Below are 18657 nucleotides of genomic sequence, written 5' to 3'. Positions count from 1 at the left end.
CCCAAGACTGAGTATCATAGTCAAATGTCCCAATGCTCATTGTATGCAGGATCCATTCATTCATTGGCCCTGATCTAATCTTTAAAGGTCTAAATATCATTTTGCATTCTAAGTTGGCATTTTCAAAAGCCAGAGATTCAATAAGTACTTGTCTAGCTTCTGAGTCTTTTACTTCTATTTTTACAGCCTTAGTTAATCTTTGTAAAAAGTCAGTAAACGGTTCTCTCTGGTGCTGTTTAACCCTGGTATATGATTCAATTTTCCTAGTTCTTGATTCCTTTTAATGCTGCTTTGTGACATAGGGACAAGATTTGTTCATGATAAAACACTTGAGCTTGTGGGTCAGCATAAGTGCCCTCACCAAGAAATTGATCTTGGGAAGTCTGAAGTCCTTTGCTTTTCCCTGTTGTTCTAAAATTTTTGTCTCTCCTCACAAATAAAATTTCCACAGAAGTTTTGACCCATTATCCAGGACTGCTGAAGTTAGGTGAAACCAGTCATGTAGAGTAGCCTCATTGTTAGAAGCCCATGTCTTTACCAACTCCCAAACAAATGCTGAATGCAAGCCATAAGATACTAATGCTTGCTTAACGTCTTTTAGATCATTCATTTCTATAGCTATCCATCTACATTCTTTGGATCCTTTTGGGCATTTAGAACTTGGTGCTTTTTTAAGAGTTGATTACAGTGTAGGAAGCTAAAACCCTGTGTAAGTCACCTCTGACAGCTACTGCAATAGTAAATCCTGTTCTTGTACCTTCTTTCCCTGCTTATCAGCTCCAATAATTTCCTCTATTATTTCAAATCTTTTTACTACTGTCTTTTGTAAAGTCTGAATATTCTGGCCTATATGTATTTCTAGTGACTTCATTGAGGCACCTAGCCTCTGGTCTTCATTCTGCACATGTGACTCCAAGGCATAATGTTTTTCTTTTAAAGATAACATCTCATCCTTGGACATTATTTGAATAATGTACAGATTGCCTTTCTTGAGAGATACTCTAACTGCTATCTATCATAGCTTTTTAATAGTTTTTATTTGCCAAATTCAACAGTATGAATTATTTCAGATAATTTCTCAGTACCCTTTGACATAGATTGAATTTTGTCTGTCAAATTAATGTTATTCTTTTCAATAGTATTAATTTTTTCAAGTAACTTATGATTTTCCATGGAATTAATCCTGTCAAGTAGCTGTTCATTATTAGTCTGTAAAGACTATATCATTAGTCTGTAAAGAGTATCATTCTTGGCTCTGTTATCAAACCATTTTCTCAAGGATATAATATGAAAAAAACTTAGTCCCAATATCCAATAAATGGATGTATCAAAAAAGCCATATAAGCCTTGCAGAATACAATCCATAGTATAAGTAAAAAAAGGTTCTTAAATCCCTGGGTGCTTATATTGTCTGCAATTATATAGCTTTTCAGCTTATTGACTTATTTATTAATCAAATAGTTACCTTTGTTATGAGACTTTGGCAAATCGTTGAAGGTGTAATAATCTTTATTGTCCAGCATGTGTTGTAGCTGCAGCCATGTGGCAATGTGATGCAACTAGCTGTCGTGTGGCCTGTGGTGGCACAAACAGTCCTGCATGCCCCTTTGGTTTCCTGCCTTGGTGTCTGGTTAAATACTGACAAATATGCTTTGACAAATTCAAAGCAATTAAATCAGTTCTGTACATGGAGCAAGAAGCCCAGAGCTCACGAGTAGGGAGCACAAGCTGGAAGCTGCGCAAGTTGCTGCATGGCAGGCAAAGTGGCAGTTGACAGGGGACGTGTGCACAAGCCTGGGAAACTTCCTCGTCACTGCGCTTAGCTCTGCTGTAATGGGGTTTTGCAAAAAAACACTTAGTAGGTGAAATCAAGCCAGGCAGGCAAGGGTGTGAGACCTTCTGGGCTGAGGACCTTTGGGGCCTTTCAGACCAGTCAATCCAGTAGGTGTGGAGGTGGAATCCACATGGGCACCAGATGAAGACGGATGCTAAAAAGAAATCCCACACTAGCTCAGAATGGAGTATAATAAAGTGTTATTTATTCAGGGGTAGACTCAGAGATCACAGTTCTCTGCACTAAAGGGGAAACAGGAACCAAATCCAGCAGCCAGAAGAGAGAGCGAGCGTGCACTATACATAGGCATTTATAGTATAAGAGGCCATGCCCAAGTGAGCTGGTAACTTAAAGGTTACTGACTGAAGGAGTTCCTACAACTAAAAAGCTGATTTTGGTCAACGGCTTAACATAGTAAAGCCAGGGAGAAAATTAGGACAGAGATGTAGAAAGGGTGTAGACACAGTCAAAGAGACACCATGTAGCCCCCAAGGAGACAGATGCCCTGGGACCTTGCGGGTAAACCACAAGCCTCATGATAAAATGCAAACTAATAGATATGGGTTAATTCAAGAAGTCAGAGCTACCTAGGAAAATGGCCAAGTAGTGTTGCAATTACTACTTAAAAATAGTTTCTGTGTCATTATTTCAGATCTGGGTGGCTGTGAAATGAACAATCAGGTCTCTGCCTGCAGAATGACTCAAGGCCATGCCTAACTTGGTCCAGCATCTCAAAGGCCATTGGCTGAAGGAGTTTACCCTGCTGGATGGTCCCTGGATGATATCAGTTTTTGATCTTTCCTGGAACCAGATATTGCCTTAGGGTAAACTGAAATTTATGCCTACTCTTTGACTGGCTTCTATTGAGCCTGTCATGGCAGCAATATAGCCAAGCAGCCTTGAGCCTCACAGCTTAAATTTCTATTTCCTAACATCCAGAAATGTGGAAAATGGATTTGTATTATTTATAAATTACCCAGTCCCAAGGTTTTTGCTGTATTACCACAGATGGGTGAAAATTTTCTTTAAGAAACAGAAAAGCAATAACAACAGAAGATCAAGGTTGGCAATTGGATTTAAGCTATCAGTGAATCCTGTGTCAGATGTGACTAGGACAGAAACACAACTTCTCACCAAACTGTCATTGACTTTGGCCTAAGGCAGTACCTTCAGAGATCTTGGTCCAGGTAAAACCAGGATTTGTGGCTTCAATGAAGGAAAGAATTTCAGGGTTAGTGGACAGAGTAGGAAAGAGTAAGTGCATCCAAGAGCATGTGTGGGCGTCCCTAAGAGAGAGCTGCAACTTATTGAAGACATCCTTTAAAACAGGCTGTAAGGATGGAAGTAAGAGAAATGGTCTCCAGGGAAAGATGAAGACATTCCCAGCTGTGGAAATAGGCTTCTCAAGGTAGGGGGTGGGGCTGCAGTTTATTACAGGACATTTTTAACCTATATTTTCAGTACAGGGTTAGGAAACAAAGAGACCTTTTGGAAAAGAATAAAACATACTCCTCAAGTGTGGATATCTGCTTCTCAAGGGAGAGTCGCAATTATTAATAAGTGACCTAGTAATATTCATACACTGTTTTGTTATGTTTCCTTTTTATTTTGTCTCTTAAGTTGGATCTAAAACAGTTCCTAAAAATCTTTTCTTTCCTCTATTTCTGATAAGCGAGATCATAGGATGACTCTGTGCTGCCTCAGGTAAAATCTTAAGTTCATATGGTAAAGCCGCGGTCACTGGGGTTGCATAGGGAATTAGGATACCTCATTTTAACATGAAGGAAATTTGTAATGAGATTCCTAGAAAACTCAGGGCTGCAGCTTGTGAAGTATAAAGGCATTAGTTAATGTTAATTGTGTTGGAATTGTTTATTCTCAACTGGTAAGAGACTCAACCTCAGAACAAAGTGGGGGACTCCTTTTCTTTCTGTGTCTCGATAATTTCTCCTGTCTTTCTATTCCATCTGAGGTTTTTTTTTTTTTTAAATGGGAGTTTGTCACCTCATGCAAGTGACAGGCGTCAAAACCAATTTCCAGAATATTAATATCAGAAATATTCTATAATCACAATAAATTAAGACAAAATAAGGTCACATTGAAATGCAATACACACATAATAAAAGATGTGAATAACACACAGATCTAATAGCTGACATTCTCACTTCTCATATCCTGACTCATGCTAAAGAACCAACAAATTAATTCTATATGAGTGAGTATTAGTTTTTCCCCATTCTTCTCACATTCTAGATGAAAATTGCTATGGCGTTCAACCTTGTAGTTACCCCTATTGAGTGACATCGTTCAATCCAAGCAAAATCTACTTTTTCTGAACCCTGCCTCAAACTACCCAAAACTGAAAATCTTACAGATTCCTTTCTACACCTTACTGAAGGCATTCATGAACACCTACAGTGTACATTTCCTATCATTTTAACTAGTCCATGAATCTAACTCTGTTCAATCATCCCAATACATACATGCTTGATTGGGTTTGACTACTGACATTATGTATAAATTAAAACAATCTGGAATATCTACATATTTGAGAAACACTGCTATGGAACATTTCATGTGGACGTATATCTGACAAAGCCCATAATTTAAGTGAGCTTTTCCTTTCTGTTGCATCCGATTTTCTATGTAGGAAGTTTATATCATTATAGACAGCTTAGGCTTTTCTCCATTTGCATCCTTATTATATGTTTCAACATGAATATTCTTATGCATCGTGACCTTATATTTATCTCTTTTCCCCCTTTGTTCACAGCTTTGTTCCTTTTAACTGACTCGTTTATCTGAATGAATACATTATTGTCGTAAGATTGCGTTCATTTTTATATGCTCTTGTCACTTTTTCCCTTATATAAACCACTGACTGTTCCACTTTTACTAACAATTTCATTTAACCCCTGACATTGACTTTGACACTGTTACTTGTTACCTTTCCCTTCAGGTCTGTGTGGCCTGAGCTGTGCATCATGGGGACCATAGAATGATTTTATAAGGATGGTGTAACAGACACAGCAACGTTAACCAAAGGAGCCTGGTATGGACTACATGGTGACATTGCTGTTTGACATGGTTCCAGCATTTCAACACTGAAAACCACACTTCTCCAGCACATTTTATTTTCATTTTTAATGATTCTCAATATCAATGACTTTTTCTTTGTGAAATTTTGTGTGGACTTTAATAAAGGGATAAAAATGTGTACAATAGTTGTTAGAACTCAGGCATTTTGTTGACCCCTGTTACCTGGTAGGAGGCATTCAGGCAGTACCCTTGCCAGCCCAGGGTCTTAAGGCTGCTTTGTCACTATGTAGTCTGTACATAGATGCAAAATATTCCCGTTGATGTAAAGCTGCTTACAATGCCCTTCCTGTTTATTTAGGTAATATTATATCCTTCTGGGGTCTTTGATGGAATTGAAGAATAGATAGCTATAGTAAAAGATAAAATAGATATAAATATTGTAACTATAATTCTTGCTTAATATCTGTTTTGTTATATTTAATTTTACTACATTAAAATTAAAACCTTCCTTTTTATTTAGAAAGAAAAGGGGAGATGATATGGGATTCTCCTCTTTATGCTATGAATATGTTTCATTACCATTGGTTATTAAAAAAGCTGTTTTGGCCAGTGACTTTGTATAGCCAGGCAGGAAATCCAAACAGAGATATAGAAAGAAGTAGGCAGAGTCAAAGAGACACCATGTAACTACCGAAAGAGATAGATGCCAGACATAACCTTACTGGTAGGCCACAGCCATATGGAGATACATAGATTAATAGAAATGGGTTAATTTATGATGTAAGAGTTACCAAGAAATATTCATAAGCTATTGGCCAAACAGTGTTGTAATTACTATACCTTTTGTAGTATTATTTGGGTCTGGGTGTCGAGAAATGAAGGAGCAGCCTCCGACTATACATTCATGAGACAAGTTCTGCCCATTTCTGTGCTTTTCTCATTGTTCTCCTGAAGAGGTAAGCAAGTCTCTCTCTCTCTCTCTCTCTCTCTCTCTCTCTCTCTCTCTCTCTCTCTCTCTCTTCCCTTTCTTCCACCCAGGGGGGCAGGGGCTGGTTTCTTCTCTCACTTTTCTTTTTCTTTCAATAAACTCCTCACCTAAGCGCTTTCTGCATGGCATGTCTGTCCCTTACCCAGCGTGGTGTCTCACTCACCGTGGTTTGGTTCAACCTGACAAGGTCCCACTCGTGCAGAATAATATCATTGGTTCTGTGAGACTAGGCAAGCACTCCTGGCAGTTCTTCCTGCCTGTGGGCAGTTTGAGAACATATTACAGTCAAAACCCTATAACCTTCAACCTGGTCGCTCTTCAAACTAAAGGATCTCCAGAGCCCTCCATCTGACACTGACAGAATAGCAGTAATGGCATGCCTCTCCCCGACCTCTAGCAATTTTTCCCTGCCTAAGAATTTGTTTCTTGGCTGTGGTTTCACGCCTTTTCACTTTGCTCGAAAGACCCAGGACTGGATAGCTCTGGCCCCTGTTTTTGTATGTTTGATGGACTATAAAAGCAGCCTGTGCCTCTATCCTGTCTTCCCTTAGTCTCTGGGATGCTGGAGATTATAGGCTTAGAATCTCCCCTACCTCAGCTATTGCAAAAGGAATTTTATTTTTTTACTTTTTTTTTTCTTTCTCAGGCATAAATCTGACCTGCTAAGTTAAGATAAAACCAGTTACAGTCAAGTTGAAGGACTCTGGGTAAAACATTCCTACGCAACCTCTCAGCTTGGATCCAGCTCTCCGGGCAGATCCTGTGTTAATGTCTTTGTAGTCATAACTCATATATATCCGTAGACAGCCCTCAAATTCTCAGAGATCTGGAGAATATGACATTTAAAATGTTTACTTAAAAAGGCTTTTTGTAATAGAGAGACAAGTCAACTCTTGGTAGTGCCTCCATTTCCTCCAAAGAAGATGGAGGAACAAAAGAATCTCTGCCCAGACCTTGCTTCACAAGTGAAAGCACTAGGCACTGAGACTGCTTTTCACTTCAACTGCTGATAAGACCCTCTTCAGACTGTGGACGATGGGACACTGGAACCAATTGCCTCACATCACCTAGACAACGGGTAGGCTGGGCTTCCCATGAGTTCCTAATCCACAGGGTCTTCTGAAGCCTGTCAGGCCTAGACTTAACAGCAGAAGAATGTTGTGCTCAGTAACTATGGAGAACCCTGGCGAGTGGCTATCCAGGTGGCCAATGAGTAAGCCTCTGCCATCTTTAATCACCACCTCAGGTAAAATTTATCCTTCTCAATGATGTCAGGAGGAACCAAGGCTTCAGCTGCCCTCTCAGTTCTCTGTGTAAAATTCAGGTCACAGGTCTCAGTCTTCCAGAACCAGTGCTGAGTCTAGACATAGTTCACCTTGCTACCAGACTCAGGAGAGAGAGAAACTCACAAAACAGATTTCAGTATCACTTCTTTTTTTGTTGTTGTTGTTGGTTTTGTTTGTTTGTTGAGACAGGGTTTTGCTGCAGCTTTGGAGCCTGTTCTGGAAGCAGCTCTTGTAGACCAGGCTGGCCTTAAACTTCCAGAGATTTGCCTGCCTCCACCTCCTGACTGCTGGGATTAAAGTCATGTGCCACCACTGTTTGGCTTCAGTATAACTTTGCATCTTAAAACATCTTTTATTTAGACAAAGGAATGGTGGCACCTAACCTGATTCACCCTCAGATTTTGTCCATCTCCCAACACCCACCCATCCCATTAACCAACCCTATACATCCTCTTTGGGACCTGAATCCCATTACCAAAGTAGGTATCCAGTAGGCACCCTTCAAATTAAGAAGTGTGTGTGGATCAGCAATCATGATGGAAAGCACTCACTGCATAATCCTGAGTTAAATTACTCGATTTTTTGGTGCTTCATCTATAAATTTATTATTATTATTATTATTATTATTATTATTATTATTATTATTGAGGCAGGGACTTATGTAGCCCGAGCTATATTTAAATTTTATACGTAGCAGAGGATGACCTTGAACTTCTAATATTTTTGTCTGTACTGCCCAAGTTCTGGAGTTATACTGTACACAACCATGCCTAGTTTATGAGGTGCTGGTGATCAAATCCAGGGCTTTGTTATGCCAGGCAAATATTCCATCTGCTGAGTCACAGTTCCAGCTCTTGCATCTGTAAATTGGAGCAATTATTAGTAAATAAGTACCTTAGAATGCTTTGAACTATAAATTTACCACAAGTTAAATATTAAGAATAATATTTGGGCTGGAATAAATATTTAGTGACAGTCAATATTACTGATAGTATCGTAATCATCACCATCATCACTGTTTGACATATATGGAATCAAGACACACTAATTCAACTATGTATAAAATGCAGATGCCTCTTTACAATATCATTTTTTGTTATTTGACATGTCAGGATTATTATTGTTGTTCTGTAAGTGTCTGTTTGCCTGGTCTAAACAATGCCTTGAACTAACTAACCATTTAAACCAATTCCACACTTTTTTGTGGAGGTAGACTAGAGTCTATATATTTTGTAAAGTTTTCACCTACCCCTGCTGTGCACATTACAAACTGCATATGAAAATATGTGTGTGTAGTTTATGTGTGTATCTAACAACTCCAATATCCATGATGGCTAGGGGTGACTACGGTTGATTTATTTATTTTTTCTTTTTTTGGTTTTTCGAGACAGGGTTTCTTCTCTGCAGCATTTTTAGAGCCTGTCCTGGAACTAGCTCTTGTAGAACAGACTGGCCTCGAACTCACAGAGATCCGCCTGCCTCTGCCTCCCGAGTGCTGGGATTAAAGGCGTGTGCCACCACCGCCCAGCCTACGGTTGATTTATAATTTATTTTTAAAACATTGAGAGTGTTCCCAGTCATTTGAGGTTAATATTACACAATGCAAAGCTGAGAAACCAGGCAAAGCTCAAAACATATCATGTCCTAATATTAGATTTATATATTTTTATGACTTTTTTTTAAAAAAATCAAGTGTGCATTTGAAATTAATTTTCATTCCTGCTCTTTGCAGCACTCTGTGTGTGTGTGTTTCTCTCTCTCTCTCTCTCTCTCTCTCTCTCTCTCTCTCTCTGTGTGTGTGTGTGTGTGATACATGCTCATGCTTAATTTCTTAGTGCAGATATGCTTTATTTGGGTAAGTTTACCTCATTTTTTTTTATCCATTCTTCCTTTGAAGAGTATCTAGGTTATTCCCTGGTTCTAGCAATTAGACATAGTGCTCTAATTGCCCAGTTGAGCAACTGTCCCAGTGGTATGATTGTTCACCTTTAGGTATTTGATCAAGAGTGGTATTGCTGTATTTTGAAGTAGACTGATTTCCAGTTTTCTGAGAAAACACCATACTGGTTTCCAAAGTGACTGTATAAGCTTGTACTCCCACCAGCAGTGAAGGAGTGTTTCCATTATTCCATATCCTCTCCAGCATAAACTGTTATCAATCTTAGCTTTTCTGACAGGTACACGATGGCATCTCAGAGTCATTTTGATCTGAATTTCCCTGATAGCTAAGGATGTTGAGCAATTCCTTAAATGTCTTTTGGCCTTTTGAGTTTCTTCTTTTGAGAATTCTCTGTTTAAATCTGCACCACACTTTGAATTCTTTGGAATTTTGATGTCTAGTTTCTTGAGTTCTTTATATATTTGGATATCAGCCCTCTGTCAGACATGGGCTTGGTGAAGATCTTTTCCCATTCTGAGTCTGCTGTTTTGTCTTATTGACAGTGTCCTTTGCCTTATAGAAGCTTCTCAGTTTCAGGAGGTCCCATTTATTGATTGTTGCTCTCAATGTCTGTGATACTGGTGTTATATTTATGAAGTGGTCTCCTGTGCCAATGTATTCAAAGCTACTTCTCACTTTCTTTTCTGAAATGATTATATGTTTTTTCTTTCCGTTTATATGATGGATTATATTAATAAATTTTTTGTATGTTGAACCAGCCCTGCATCTTTGGGATGAAGCCGACTTGATCGTGATGGATGATGTTTTGATGTGTTCTTGGATTTGGTTTGCTGGCATTTTATTGAGTATTTTTGCATCAATGTTGATGAGTGAGATTGGTCTGTAATTCTCTTTCTTAGTAATGTCTATATTTGGTTTGGGTATCAGGGTCATTGTAGCCTCATAAAAAGTTTGACAATATTCCTTCTGTTTCTATTTTGTGAAACAATTTGAGGATTATTGGTATTAGTTCATTGAAAATCTTGTAGAATTCTGAACTGAAACCATCTAGTCCTGGGCTTTTTTTTTTTGGTTGGTTTTTTTGTTGACTGTTTCTATTTCTTTAGCAGTTATAGGTCTATTTAATTTGTTTATCTGGTCTTGATTTAATTTTGGTAAGTGATATTTATCCAGAAAGTTCTCCATTTCCTTTAAGTTTTCCAATTTTATGGAGTACAGGTTTTCAAATATGACCTGATGATCCTCTCAATTTCCTGTATGCGTGTTGTTATGTCTGCCTTTTCATTTCTGATTTTCTTAATTTGGATATTTTCTCTCTCTCTCTCTCTCTCTCTCTCTCTCTCTCTCTCTCTCTCTCTCTCTCTCTCTCTCTCTCTCTCTCTGCATTTTGGTTAGTATGGATAAAAGCTTGGCTATTTTATTGATTTTCTTGAAGAACCAACTCTTTGTCTCCTTGATTCTTTGTATTGTTTTCTTTGTTACTATTTTGTTCATTTCAGCTCTCAATTTGATTATTTCCTACCATCTAGTTCTCTTGGGTGAGTTTGCTTTTTGTTCTAAAGTTTTCAAATATTTTGTTAATTCACTACTGTGGGATTTTTCCAGCTTCCTTATGTAGGCATTTAGTGGTATGAACTTTCCTCTTAACACTGTTTCATTGTGTCCCATAAATTTGGGTATGTTCTGTGGTCACTTTCATTGAATTTTAGGAAGTCTTAAATTTCTTCCTTTATTTCTTCCTTGATGTTTCAGGTGAGCATTGTTTAATTTCCATGTGTTTGTGGGCTTTCTGGAATTAGTTTTGCCATTGAATTCTAGTTTTAAGCCACGGTGATTCAATGAGATACATGAGGTTCTTCCAATTTTTTTAATATCTGTTAAGGTTTGTTTTGTTACCTAGTATGTGGTCAATTCTTAAAAAGGTTCGATGAGGTGCTGAAAGGAAGGTATACTATTTTATGTTTGGATGAAATGTTCTATAGATGTCTGTTAAGTTCATTTGAGTCATAACATCTGTTAGTTCCCTTATTTCTCTGTTAATTTTTTGTATGACAGACTTGTCTAGTGGTGAGAGTGGAATGTTGATGTCTCGTACTATATTAGTGTGTGGGGTTTAATGTGTGATTTAAGCTTTAGAAGTGTTTCTTTTACATATGAGGGTGCCCTTGTATTCAGGACATAAATGCTCAGTATTGAGATTTCGTCTTGATGGATTTTTCCTGTGACTAATATGAAATGTCCTTTGTCTCTTCTGATTGGTTTTAGTTTGAAGCCTATTTTGTTAGATATTAGAATAGCTACACCAGTTTGTTTTCTAGGTCCATTTGATTGGAAAATTTTTCCCAACCCTTTACTATGAGTATATGCCTGCCTTTAAGGTTGAGGTGTGTTTCTTGTATGCAGAAGAAGTTTTCATATCAAATCTGCTAGCTTGTGTCTCTTTATAGATGAGTTGAGTCAATTTATATTAAGAGATATTAATGACAAGTGGTGGCCATCTCCTGTTATTTTAGTTTTCATTGTTGGTGATGTTATTTTGTATGTTTTTCCCTTTGGAATTTGCTGCTGTGAGATCATCTATTGTCTGTGTTTATTTATGTTGATGTGGACAATTTCTTGGGTTGAAGTTTTCCTTGTAGTACTTTGTGTACTGCTTGGTTTGTGGCTAGGTATTGGTTAAGTTTGTTTCTGTCATGGAATGTCTTATTTTGTCCTTCTATGGTGATAGAAAGTTTGGCTGGGTATAGTATTCCGGGCTGGCAACTGTGGTCTTTTTAATGTCTGCATAATTCTCTGACAACCATTTTAAAGGTAGAACTGTTGGTACCTTTAGAAGATTATCAACTGGTTGTGCCCTGATTTTGTACAACCTGAGTAATAAGTGACTTTTCTTTATAATATCTTGTAATATTTTCCCAGAAACATATGTTAATTTTTGGTTTATTTCTAAGATTGGGGGGATATTAATTTGAACATTTTATTGCTGTAGCAAATCACATCCCCACAAATTCATTGCCATGTTAGCCACATTCTGTTTTAATATTCTCCTCTGTCCTTCTGACCCTATACATTCCACCCATCTTGTGCTCTGCTTTACCTGAGATAAGTTTTGATCCCTAAAAACTGAACATTTACTTCCTGAAGAGGCCAATTTGGATGCCAAGATTCTGATGAAATTATTGTTAAATCTGTACCTGTGTACAGACCTTCAAGGACAATGTCATTTATTTGTAATTTTAACTTTGGTCTTTTTTTTTCTTTATAGAAGTTTGTCAAAATACTCATTTTATGGTTTCTCCTGAATTTTTTGTTCTCTCTTCTATAGCTAGTCTATATCATGCAGAGCAGTATGGTTTCTTACAATAGACATTAGGTTCTTTAACTGCTCTGAGAAGGAGGCTCCTCTACAATGGCAGGAATTCACTGAACTCACTTTGACATAGGGGCTGGCAAGAGGCCACTCATGGATTTCCCCAATGGCAAAGGATTACCTTGACTATCCCTTGTTGACCTACATTCATTACTCCAATGCCTGCCTTTGCCACACCTTCTGCATAAACCAGAAGGGAGGGGCATTCTGAATGGATTATGCTTAGAAAAATGTTTCTAGTAACATCCTGTCTACAGTCCTACTTAAGGTGACCTTGTTTGCCACAATTATAACATTTGACATTTCAAGTTTTTCTCAAACCTCTGGAAATCACCTCTTTCCTACCATGCATCATCACGGTCATGGGACACAATATTAATTATATCTTGAACCCATTCCTTCAAAGGTGCTGACCTTGCCTTTAGCAGCTTAATTATCCTTTTACATAGAGAATTAGCATTTTTAAAAGCCAGAGGTTCAATTATTATTTGTATAACTTCTGAATTTGGTATCATTTTATTTATTGTTGATGTCAACCTTTGTAAGAAATCTGTGAAGGTTTCTTTTGGGCCCTGTATGGCTTTAGTAAATTATTTAATCTTTTTTTCTACTTCTTTTTTTTTCTTTTTCTGGTTTTTCAAGACAGGGTTTCTCTGCAGCTTTTTTAGAGCCTGTCCTGGAACTAGCTCTTGTAGACCAGGCTGGCCTAGAACTCACAGAGATCCGCCTGCCTCTGCCTCCCGAGTGCTGGTATTAAAGGCGTGCGCCACTACCGCCCGGCTCCTGTTTTTCTACTTCTTCAATTCTGCCCCAAGCATTTAAAGCTGCATGGCATAAAACTAGGGTGTGAACATCATATATAGAGATTGCCTTTCTATAGTAGCATCATCTCCTTTTCCAGGTATTTGATCTTATGAATTTTCCATACCTCTAGCTTTTCTCTGTTGTCCAATACTCTTAGCCTCATCGCTGAACCAGTTACTCCATTGTAATTGTAGAACAGGCTCTAAAACAGCTTTAATCAACTCTATCCATGCATTAGTGATACAAACTGACCATGAGGTTAACATTTGCTTCACAAAAGGTGAATGCATGCCATTTGGGACTATTACTTCCTTGAATCTCCTTAAATCTAACATTGGCACAGGAGTCCAGTTAGCTGTAATAGAGCCTCTGTCGTTTGGCAAGTCCTGTAAGGTAACTGGATATATTAATGTTGGTTGTTTGAAAGCATTAAGCTGTTCCTCTCTATTCTCACAATGCAACGCTGACATTAGTTCTCCATTCAATTCCTCTGTCTTCACTGAATATCTCTGTGGCCTGTTTTATTAAGTTTTTATTAAGGTCTGTATCTTAGCATTCAGATTAACCAACTTGTTAGTCATAAGACAAAAATGGTAAAGCTGATGTTTATAATTGATATTACATGAATCCCTTCTAAGTTAGATCTCCTCTCATTTAATCATGCCATTTTCAAACTGTCCAGCATATTATCATACAGAGACACAAATCCCTTCTCATGGTGTTTCCCATTTTTAATATGTTGTTTAAAAAAAACTCCGTCTTTTAACTAAGTCCTCTTTTTAAGAATTCCCAATTGTCTTACCAAAACTGCCGATGATGTTGATGAAGATGTGAGGCTGATTGCTGCTCTATAGAACAGTAAAAGCCTGAATGGATTTCAAGGCAGCCACCTAGTTTGGCAGCAGCCCAAGAAGGGAGTTCAGGGAGAGCCCTCCAGGAGAGGAAAAAAGAAAAACCTAGCTGTCAGGGCAGTGACTCTGGCCGCTTGTTGCTCTGGCCTATGCCAGTGACTGTAATGCCACAGGCAAAAGGCTTTATTGTGAATTTGTATGCCAAATGCTGGCACCATATGTAGCATGAATGATAAAAACCCAGAGACAGATATTGGGGTTCAACCTGAGGATCAGAAAAGCCAAACAGCCAGCCACTGGCTCTTACCTCTACCTCAGACTGAAGTGGACAATCCTGCCTCCCCATATCCTTAGATAGAGACTGAGACTGAGGCCTGTCTCCTTCCATCTTATATTCCTCTCTGTTGCTGGCATTAAAGGCGTGTATCACCACCGCCCAATGTCTATGGCTAACTACTGTGACTGCTGAAATCAAAGATGTTTGCAACCACTGCCTGGCCTGTATGAATAACTGATTAGTGTGGCTGCTTTGCACTGATCTTCAGGCAAGCTTTATTTATTAAAACACAAATAATATACCATTATATAATGCCTTTTTAAAATTTTATTTGGTGAATTGTTTGTTTGTTCTTGAACTAGGATCTTGATTTTTTTTTTTTATCAGAGTCACTGAAACTTATGATGTAACCCAGGCTGGCATCACATTTCTCCTGCCTCAGCGTTCCAAGGGTTGGGACTATAGGAGTGTCTCACCACATGAGTTGACATCTTGGAAGATTATGGTTAACTATGAAGTGCTGTCAAGAACATATGTGTCACAGGGGAAATAGGGCCAGGCCATCTGGAGACAGCCTCTAGCCTAGACCCTTGGGGAGCAAAGAACAGCAATCTATCATACCCTTTGTTCCTGCTGGAGGCAGAGGGATAGATCACAAGACCAGGAGGTGTGACTCCTATATGCAGCTGTCCCCATGTGACCCAGAGAATCCCCTGGAGATGATGGCATCAGTAAAGAATGTTCACTGCTGCAGATGGGAAGACCTGGCAGGAAAAGGACATGGTGCCAGGACACCAGCAGCATTTGTGACATCAGTCAACTGTTTTCATTTGTGTCCTGAATAGCAAACACTTCCTTGAAATTCTTCTCAAACTCAGACTCCAGTCTAAGTCCCATTTGGCCAAAGTTGAGGTCCTAGAAAACAACAAAGGCAAGAATGATGGTGCTCATTATCAGTGAGAGAACCATCTCCTCCGCACGTCTACCCTCTGATGGAATCTGTTAACCTCATGGTCCAATCGCATGGAAGTTAACTCAGACTTTGCTATTTCTGAGAATCATGTCTCTATGAAGTAACAAGCAGAAAAATTTCAGATTGGGGATTTGACTCAGTGTGCCAATGCTCACCACACAAGTGTGAGGACCTGCGTTCAGATCCCTAAAACCCATGGAAGACTTCATGCGGTAACACACATCTATAATTCCACCAGCACAGCGGTGACAAAAGGATTGTCTCAACATGGTGACATGTGAAAAACACCCACGGTTGCCCTCTCACTTGATCCTCATGTGTACTATGACACAAATGCATCTGCATTTACACATGAATATACACACACCATATATACGTATACATCACACATGGACACACACACACACACACACACACATACTTAAACTAGTGTGAAGGTTTCCAAAAAATGGTCACCACAGGGAGTGGCACTATTAGGAGTTGTGGCTTTATTGGAGTAGGTGTGGCATTGTTGGGCCCACTTTGAGCTCTCCTATATTCAAGCTACACCCAGTTAGACACAGATTCCTTCTGTTGCCGTGAATCAACATGTGAAACTCTCAGCACCTTCTCCAACACCATGCCTGCCTGTGCATCATACATCATGATGTTAATGAACTAAACCTCTGCAACTGTAAGCTAGTTCTAAATAAGTTTTCTTTTATAAGAATTGCATGCTCATGGTATCTATTCACAATGATAGAAACCTTAACTAAGACAACTAGGATCTTGAGAAACAGCTTGGTGATCATGCAGGCTGCTGTAACATTAGCTTTGGGGGATCTGAGGTCTCTGACCTCCACAGGTAACTACACTCACATGCACATACACTGTGACATTTCTGCCAAATGCACAAACACACATGTGCGCACGCGCGCGCGCACACACACACACACACACACACACACACACACGGATTAAAATCTTGTGCCATCACACCTAGTGTTGTGAAATAATCTTATTTTACACTCTGAAGATGTGACTCTGTACTAGTTCAGCTACCTAAGGTGCCTTCTGATTGGTTTACTAAAGAGCTGGGTTGTCAACAACTAGTCAGGAGAGGATAGAGGGGACTTCTGGGAAGACATGGGAATAAGAAGAAGGGCAGGGGATTCTCCAGCCAGATGCAGAGGAAGTCATATTCACATTACTGACGAGAGGTAATAAACCATATGGCAGAGCATAAATTAATAATTTAATTTTTAATATTTAATAATTTAATCTTTAATAATTTAAGCCTTAAGAGAAAGTGGGGAAAAAACTTAAGCTAATGTCAACCTTTCATAATTAATAATAAGTCTCCATGTCATTATTTGGAAGCTGGTGGGCCAAAAAAGCCTGGCTACATGTATTTTAAAATACATATATTTTCAAACGAACAAAAAAAGAAAAACATATATTTAAAAAAATATCAATCAATTAATAGAAATAAATGCCCTTGTCGGGAGACATGTAGCTTGATTGTCCTCTTTCTGGTCCTCTAGCCTTATAGGCTGGGAAAAAAAAAAAGCTCTGTGGTGCTGGTGGCCTTTCTGTTAGTGAAATACAGTCTACATGTTAAATCAAAAAATATTGTTCACTTCCAGACCTCTTTTTCCTTTGAGATAGGGTCTCATACTGTAGACAAGTCAGGCTTTGAACACAAGACAATCTTCCTGCCTCATCCCTTGAAGGTTGTAATCACAGGCATGCCCCACTGTGTCTGGAACTCTCAGACTTTATTGCTTATGCAACCTTATTACAGGAAGATATGGGAAACTAGACTTTCCAGGTACCAAAAATCAATGAAAGAGTAACCCAGTAGAAAGAAAATGAGATTCAGGCAGAGAGGGATGCTGACCTTGAACGTGGTCCTGTGGTTCTGGAAGATGAGCCTCATGTCTTGCACAAACTCTTTCACTTGAGAGTAATCTCTCCCTTTAAGCTTCTTCTTGATCAGGTCCAACCACATAGGTTCCATTATACCCACAGACGTCTCTCTAAACTGGTGACAGAAATAACAATGGGAGAGTGACATATGTGGCTCAGCTTACCTTCCACAGGGCCCCAGAAACAAATGAGTCTGTGGTCCTGGGGGATTGTGATCCCAATCCCACAATTGCCCCTCACATTCACGTAACATCATAGTACCCAGTGATGGGAGGCTCATCACCATTACTTACATAATAATAATATGGCATCTTGGAAAAAAAGGAACTCTCAGAACAGCAGTAGACTCTCAAGAGGACAAACTCACACTTCTGCAAGAAAAGGAGACTCAATCAAAGTGACTTATTAAGACAGAATCCATACACATACCCATGAGGAAGGCACCACTCGGACCTATCTGGAATGTGCCCAACATGAGTGTTTCTTGGTTACAGACTTATAAAGGCTGAGTTAGTTCTTCTGCCAATGGGTTGTGCTGTGACAGCAGCATGATGGATTGTGGATTGGGGGAGAATTGCTGCTGTTCTTCTGTCCCCAAGCCTGTTTGTGCTCTTCCAGGGGAAAGGAGAAAGTGTGGGGTTCACAGGGACTCACCAACTGTTCCTGGGGTGCCATCCGCCTCTGCAGTACCTCAGATTCCAGATGAGTCTGTTGGCTTCCTAAGGACTGCATCCTGCAGAAGATGCAACTCCATGGTGTCCTAAAAAAGTTGGACATGAAATGAGCAGGGGACAAGACCTGAAAACAGCCACTATTCTATGCCTGCCACTGTGCTTTCAGAATGGCTGGTGGTGTCATCTGGGGGAGAGGCCCCCGGGCTCTGAGGGACTCCATGTAGGATCTTAAGCTGCCAGTGCTCCCATCAGAGTTGAGGTAGGAGCCAGTCCTTGGAAAAAAGTGGAATTTATGGTCAGTGGGGGAAACCACATTTCTGGTTTCTGGAAGCAAAGAGGCCAGGCTATTAGGTCTGTACACAGAAAATGGTCTTCCACAAATTCTGGGAACTTTAGACCATGATTGGTCCATTACAACCTGAGTAAATGTAGGTAGTGGTCATATTTTCTTCTTTTATGAATAAATACAAAACAAAAGAACTTGGCATATGCCACTCTCGATCCTTTGCACAAGGGACTCTGGTGAACAACTTTGAGGAAAAGGCAGTAGTAGTTAGTGTGTAGACAAAGGGGAGAAGCCTCCCCTAACACAGAGAACATCAACCTCTTGCTGACAGCATCTAAAAACAGCTCTCCGCATCTTCCTGTTTGGTGTCTGTCAGTAAGAGCTCTTGCTTACCCCTATTGAGGCACAAACTCACAATCTACAAGGGTAATGTGTGTGACAAGGAAAGGCTGTCTAGGCGAAGACAG

At 39.3% G+C, this 18657-nt stretch overlaps 1 protein-coding gene across 6 annotated transcripts in view; it reads right to left on the bottom strand.

Annotated features, from left to right (window-relative positions):
- The window catches only part of LOC119821523 (nuclear body protein SP140-like), a 78879-nt gene that overhangs the window by 9038 nt on the left and 51184 nt on the right, over positions 1 to 18657 (bottom strand). For 4 of the 6 annotated variants that reach the window (XM_038340595.1, XM_038340592.1, XM_038340591.1 and 1 more), the window contains 3 exons: positions 17885 to 17990; positions 17524 to 17601; positions 17202 to 17345 (listed from right to left, as the gene is read on the bottom strand). In XM_038340595.1, coding sequence (XP_038196523.1) covers positions 17202 to 17345; positions 17524 to 17601; positions 17885 to 17990 — 328 coding nt within the window. Of the gene's footprint in view, positions 1 to 7800; positions 8008 to 14691; positions 15265 to 17201; positions 17346 to 17523; positions 17602 to 17884; positions 17991 to 18657 lie in introns of those variants that run through there. The other 2 variants (XM_038340596.1, XM_038340593.1) reach the window with 2 other exon arrangements.

This window comes from Arvicola amphibius, chromosome 8 (assembly GCF_903992535.2).
Source record: "Arvicola amphibius chromosome 8, mArvAmp1.2, whole genome shotgun sequence".
NCBI classification, from domain to species: domain Eukaryota; kingdom Metazoa; phylum Chordata; class Mammalia; order Rodentia; family Cricetidae; genus Arvicola; species Arvicola amphibius.
Note: the sequence above shows the minus strand (reverse complement) of the source record. Positions and strands in the feature narration are given on the sequence as shown.